Source organism: Pteropus vampyrus, unplaced genomic scaffold, assembly GCF_000151845.1.
Source record: "Pteropus vampyrus isolate Shadow unplaced genomic scaffold, Pvam_2.0 Scaffold101, whole genome shotgun sequence".
Lineage (NCBI taxonomy): Eukaryota > Metazoa > Chordata > Mammalia > Chiroptera > Pteropodidae > Pteropus > Pteropus vampyrus.
This window is the reverse complement of record NW_011888882.1, coordinates 6,175,334-6,182,443: the sequence shown is the minus strand read 5'-3', so window position 1 is coordinate 6,182,443 and position 7,110 is coordinate 6,175,334. Positions and strand designations below refer to the sequence as shown.

Here is a 7,110-nt window from a genome sequence, read left to right as displayed (position 1 = left end):
TTTATAAGCACAATCTACATGTGGGATCAAATTTTTAAGATAGTTTTCAGAAGTCTAACCATGAGTTGACTACATTTCTGATTAGGATAAAATGTAATTAGGAAGCCTGTTTTTGTTCCCGATCTGTTTTATTTGCAGCAACCAAATTAGAAGATCAGAAAGGAGAGAGGAAAAGAAATCCCTTTAACTTGCAGGTCTTGCTCTATTCCCTTATTGTTTCTTGTGGATGACTGTGTGTTTCCTAAAGATAAAGGGAAATGATCACTTATGGGGGCGGGGCAGGAGTGGCGAGGACCTATAGCCTAAATCATCTGATCAGTTAATGTGATCATTTAATTCCAGGGCAGGGATTTGGTTCATGAAGTATGAGCAAAGTGAGTGAGTGCCCACCCAGAGCCCAACTCAGAATCAGGCAGTAGATGAGCAGCAACTGATCCAAATTCAGTGTTTCCCTACTACATCCATCGCCTACTTCCTAAACTCTGTAGATTTTAACATGTTCCTTTTAATACACTCTCATAAAATGGAGTGTAGAGAAAGGAACTGCTGTCTTCTGTGGAAGTTTGGAAAAGGTACTGTATGAGATTTTTATTTCAAAGTGTATGATTTCATGCACCGAGTATTAATAAAAATTAAACATCAGCCACAAAAAGGTATAAGGGAAAGAGCCAGAGCCCGGTAGTTAAAATATTTGGACTTAACACAGCTCAAACATACATTGCCCTGAGGTCTCAGGCAAATCACTTCTCTTCAATATCTGGACCTCCACTCTTCATCTAATGTGTGAAGAAATTGAAGCAACTCTAGAAGTTAAATATGCTATGATTCTTAGCATTAAGGTGTCTAGAGCTTGATTCTAAGAAATGGGACTTCTGAGAAAGGGGACATTTAAGAGTGTTCATGAACTAATAAATGGAAATCATCCCAGGCCAAGTTTAACCAGCGGTGAAGGGACAGAGTTGAGGCATGAGGGTCATGGAGGACAGGGATCCTTACCTCATTCATAAAATAAGGAGTTGGGTTAGCCTGAGGATGAGAAATAAGCTTTATTTAAATGTCAATTCCAACAATTAGTACTTTTCTGAGGATTCTAAGACATCCCAAGCTTGCTACAGTATTCTAATTCATTGGCAATGTCTACCATGGTCAAGGAAAGAGAAGAAGGTGGCCTCTCTGCTTGTGTTTGCATCCCTTGACGAGAAGCGCCCCATGAGTTCTAAAGGTTTTAAAACCTAAAATGCTATTTTATCCTTTTAAAAAGGCTATAATGTAATGTGTTTAGTTTTAGCAGAGACTACCAACCCGACTTCTGAACCAGACCAGAGTCTCTATGAAAGAGGATCTCAGGGGAGCCCTCCTCCCGCGGTTGCCCCCTGAGTCCTCCATGCCCTTCGTGGCACCAGAGGAGACGAGGGTCTGAAGACTAGAATGATATTCAGCCACACTCCCAAGAGTAGTAGAGTTGGCTAATGGAGGAAGGAAAAGGGCATAAAGAGAAAGAACACTAACATTAATCAAGCCCTTACCATGTGACAGGCAGAGCCACCACTACCCCATATGGCTGGTTTGTGAGCCTTAGAAGAAGGCACCCCTTCCTCCGGGCAGGTATAGCCCTATGCCTGGGCGCAAAGCTTGGCAAATAAAGCATAGGCTAAATCTCAGCCTCTGCTGTTTGACTCAGGGCACGACCTGAATAGTACATGGTAGCTTTGGTGCCAAGCGTTGTATAGTAACAGATTAGACATGGTCCTTGCTGTTCCGGCAAGGGGAAATAGACAGATAATTATAGTATATTGTGATAAGGAATAAAATAAAAATATAAGGAAAGCACCCACCAGGAAATGTTTAGCATTATCTGAAGGATTAGAGAAGTGAGGATAGGAAGCAAGGCAGGCTTCAGGGAAGAGGGGATGCTTAACCTGGGTCTTAAGGGATGATTAGTGTTTCAGATGTGCGAAGAAAATAACTTTAGTTCAAGCTAGGAGACCTACGTATGCAAAGGCACAGAGATGCGAGATAGCATGTGAACTTGTGAATGGCTCCTCTCCAGGGTATGTGAGGATGAGATGGGAAGTAGAATGCACAGAGTGATGGGCATGATCCAGAAGTCCAGCGTTTGTCCTTCGACAAACGGGGAGAAGAGGAACAAAATGATCATCACTTAGGAAGTGATCATCACTAAGGATGATCACTAAGTGATCATCACTAGGATCATCACTAAGTCGGGCCATCACTTAGGAAGCTACCGAAACTGCGCAGACGAGAGATGTTTAGGAGGCAAATCAGCTAGGCCAAGTGCTGGATTTATTTTGGGGTTAAGAGAGAAAGAGGAATCTAGGATGTCACCCAGAGTGTCTGGCTTGGGTGAATAAAAAGATGTCAGTGCCATTATTGTTTAACGAGTACAGAGTTTTTGTTTTGGAAGATGGAAAAAAGTTCTGGAGAGGAATGGTGGCGATGGTGGTACAGCGATGTGAATGTATTGATGCCAATGAACTGTACACTTAAAATGGGTCAAACGGTAATTTTTAAGTTATGTAAATTATACCACAGTTTTTGTAAGTGAGATTAAAAGGATGACAGTGTTTTTAAAACGAAGAGATATAGAAAGAGAGAGAATGAATCACAGGTCAGAAACCTCAGCTGTGATTTTCTTTCATTAGGCTCCCAACAAATCTCAGGTGCTTCTTATTCTGGATTTTCTCTGCACTTTCATATATTTCTATCATAGAACCACATTTGCATGTCTAGCTACCTCTAGAATGTAAGATCCTTGGGAGCAGAGTCTGAGTACCTCTGTCTTTAACTTTGGTTGAAAGGAAGGAAGGGTGTGACAGGAAGTAGGGAGAGTTCCAGCTAGTGGCCTTTAATTCAATTATAAAATAACAGACCCTGTCATCATCTGCTGGCAGGAATTTGATATGAAGCTTAAAGAAGACTTGGAATTATTGAAAAAGGAGATGGGCACAAGAGCTGATCAAAAGAAAGAAAAAGGATTGTCCCAGGGTGACACAGCTCAGGACGGAAACTGTCTACTTGTTGCATTGACATAATTAGTGGTATGATTTCCTCCAGCTATGCTCAGCAGCATGCTACTAGAAGCAGAAAGCAGAATAGCTGGAGGGTTCCCGAGTTGGTCGGTGAGTAGTGACTGCAAAGAAGCAGAGAACTGAAGGTGCAGGTGGGAGAGTAGTTCACGTGCTTGACGGTGAGACCTAGTCTAGCTAGGGAAATGAGTGAGGTCGGAAGGGAACTGACAAGTGGAAGGAGAGACCAGAGAGATAGATGACGTCCAGGAGCATATTTTGTGGGGGTGAAGGAGGTTTGATGGGAATGAATGAGTGAGAAACCTGGAAGAATAACAGTTTGAGCTGGGAAAATAGGGTATTCGAGTTTAGAACTTTGCAGGTAAGATGGTCCCCAGGTGATGATAAGTCTGGACTTTTGCCTCGGAGTGGACGGCTAAAGGAAAACGAAGGTGAAAAGGGATGATGCTGAGTAAGTAGAGGAATTGTCAGGTCAAGGAGCTGACGGGGGAGCCCTCCTCGTGGGGCTAAGAACAGGGAGCCACGGCCCTGCACTGAGCTTCCTGCTGCCCTCTGCCCCTCCTCAGCAGATGGCTTCTCACTACAGGCAGGAGAGGAAATGACAGGAAATAATGAGTAAGAAGTGAAGGATGCCACTTGGTAGAGGGCTCTGTGGCTCCAGGGATGCACATGCTTCTCAGAGCACTGGTTCAGCTACACTGCTGCCAGTCCCATGGCCTACAGTCCCAATTGCTCAGACACAGGCCTTGAACTTTTTATTGTTGATATTCAGTGCTTCTTTGGGGCACCTTTGAACACTGTGCACTGAATATAGAAATAAAGCTGAAATAAGCTAGCTTTGATCTGCCCCAGGATAGTCTGACTTTGTGGTTGCTGAAATAAAGGAAATTCTCCAAACTAACACCCTACTTCATTCCTAAACTTCAAATCACCTGATTAAAATCTTAAGACTTGAAACATAGGTTTAAGGCCAGTGATTCATTCTATTCACTGTAGAGTTTTAGTGATTAAAAAGTTATCATATTCAGAATATTTGATATTGAAAACATTCAGTCCTCAGTTAAAATGAATTATATTGTACTTTAAAAAGTGGAAAGGGTCGTCTGACTCTCTCCTAGAGACAACAGTCAAAAAATGCCCCTATGATTTCCAAAATGCCCCCGAGAAGGTAAGACCTTCCCACTAAAAGTTCTTGCTGTAGACAATGGAAGTAGGAATGAAAACTGGGTACAGATGTGAGAGAGTGACGGACTCAGTAGGACCTGCGGAGTGAAGGAGAAGGGAGGATATAAAAATGACTCCTTGTTTTTGGTGTTTGGGGACTGAAGGATTGCAGTTCTTTTAACACAGGAAGAGGCACAAGATCGGGTGAGGTGTTCAATCGTTGCCATAGGACTTTTCATTATTTAAGAATAAGCAGCAAAAGACACAGTTTCTTTCCGATTATATTCCCTGAGTCTCGCTCGTTCAGCATGCTGCTGAAACCTCGAAGCCCCAAACCACCCTCGTTAAAGCACTTCCAGTTGTTTCAAATGGCAGCCACTTCCAATATCATCTGGAGAAACAGGCAAGGCTGGTGCTACTGTCCCTATTTGGCAGGTGAGGAAAGTGATTCCAGAGGCTTCATGTAGCCTTCAAAGTTGTCATTACTCTCCATCTCCCAGGTTCCGTTCCCGTCCCTTGTCATGGTGGTGGTTTCTGGTTACCATGGGTGTGTGGTCGATGTCAAGGAGCAGGCTGGGTGCTCCATTTTCTCAGCTGCCTGCGAGTCTCCGCTTCTGAACTGTCCTACATGACTCCTTGTGGAAGCCCTTCGGTGACTCTTAAGACTGAGAAAACTCATCAGCCATAAACCCATCTTTCTAGGTTGCAAGAACGTTTCTGGAGACCACACTAAAAAGTGAAGGTGTGGGTCTCTCAAGAAGCTTGGGTCTGAGAAGAAACACGATGGGGAGGGGAGGAAAACAGAGGCTGGTCTCTGGAGCCTGGATTCTCAACTGGACAGATCTGCACTTAAATCTCAGCTTCATCTCTTAAGAGCTGGGTAGGCAAGACGTAGGTAACCTCGAAGGGCCTCAATTTTCTTATCTGTGAACAGGAACGAAATAGGTACATCCTAAGGTCTTAAAAGTTAAGTGAGAAAATATGTGCAGGGGAGGAAGAAACTTTCCTTTACCCATTTAAGTTCTCCCAACTAGTGAAATAATCAAATTGACTTGAGATAGATTAAGAAGAGAAAATAACTCTATTTAATTACATGCATGTATATAGTAACCCCACATACATAAGAGGTTCAGAGACAGAAGAGGAAAATGAGTTATATGTGACATTATGAGCTAAGGATGAAGACCCCGGAGCTTCAAAAGGAAGGAAGGAAATTTGCAGGACTATAAAGAGAGCAGATGTTCAGTAACTAGAACTTTACCCTGCCCTGTAGGTAGGTCATAAAAGTTTATCTCTGGTGATAACTCTCATTATGGGCAAGGCCCCAAATTTAAATTCTTTAAGGAAGAGGTAAAAGTTTCTCATAAGCCCGCAAAGTCTCAATTGCCTTCAGCTCAAAACAATCCACGTACCAAACGGGCACATCTTGGGGAGGCCTGTTCTGAACCCCTTCATATGGAGCACTCAGTATGGTGATGGCCACCTAATTCATGCCCTCCCTTTCTTTTCTTACCACATCTTTCCCTCCCTCCATGCCCACTCCTTCCTCAACACAGCTGAGGCTAAAATCAGCCCAACTGCTCTTTTCCTGAGTTATTTATAACCATGGCCACCTGTGAGCAGTCTGAAAAGGAGGCCTGCTGGCCTCGGGTTTGAGACACTGACTGGGCTTGTGTGTCACCACAATCTGGGCTGGAAGGTGGTGGTATAAATAGTTCACACTGGAGATGCCTCTTTTTTAGAAAGAAATGCTGTGCTACCTAAGCTTTCTTCTAATGCCGCAGGAGTTTTCAGCCTCGGCCCCGATGTTTGCTGTCTGCTGACGGAAAAGTCTTCCTCAATTTATGGTACATACCTCATCCTTCTGAAGTGCTGGTTATGTTCAAAACTCTGCCAGAAAAGGTTTGTATTTTTCTGTAGGTGCTGGAATGGAAACTCGCTGGTTTTTTATGTCTCACAGTAAAGCATATCATTTTCAAAGAATGTCTCTTGTTTTTTTCCCAGGACATTTAATAACTTAAATCTTCTCATAGCTCCTAATATTTTTGCCTGCTTTACTACAATTTCTCTTGTGCTTCATTATTTCATGAATTCTGTTTCTCCCTCATCATTAATGAGCACTAACTCAAATTTCCAGCATCCTTTATTATTATTCTTCAGTTTCCTCCCAAACTCTTCAAGAAAAGCCCAACCTGATGCCCTGAAGCTAATGAAAGGTTGAGATCACAGTAATCAATTGGTTCCTGTTTATTTGTTTTTGTGGTTCCTGTTTTTTGAGAGGTTGCCCTGTGTAAAACCTATCTTATTAATAAAGGATAATATTGGTAACCATAAAAAAGGATGTAGAAAAACCTAAAGCACTCAACATAAATATTTGCTAAAGCACAATGTTAAAAAAAGGCAATTTGGGAATACTCTGGTTTTGCTTTTTTATTGAAAACCTGTTTAACAATCTAGGTTTCTCACCCTTTCTTTTTTCCCCTAGCTTTATTGAGATGTAATTAACACATAAAAGTATATATTAAAAGTGTACAATTGTGAAAAGATTACCACAATTAAGTTAATTCACACATCTATCACCTCACATAGTTACCTTTTTGTGTGTGTGGTAAGAACGCTTATCTACTTTCTTAGCAATTCCCAGTATATGTGAAAAATTATATGAATGGAGCCACTTCAAAATAGAGTGAGAGCTGCCATTGCAGGAAGCAGCCTTGCAGGTCTTCCTCCTCCCACCTTTGGGATCTTTAAACTGGGCTTTGAACTGGGCCTAAAGCACCAATGTATTCCAAACGACTGTTGGCAAAGCTAACTAGAATGCAAACATTCCGATTAATGAACTAAAAGCTAAAGACATTTTTTAGAATTGACACCACCATGTATAGCTAAAAAATAACTT

General features: G+C 42.2%; 1 protein-coding gene across 1 annotated transcript in view; it reads left to right on the top strand.

Moving 5' to 3' along the window:
* LOC105295265 (coiled-coil domain-containing protein 162-like) overlaps positions 1-7,110 on the top strand; it is a 79,961-nt gene that overhangs the window by 13,299 nt on the left and 59,552 nt on the right. Inside the window, exon 7 of the mRNA XM_023533393.1 lies at positions 5,996-6,113. Within this exon, the coding sequence (XP_023389161.1) occupies positions 5,996-6,113 (118 nt within the window). The remainder of the gene's footprint in view (positions 1-5,995; positions 6,114-7,110) is intronic.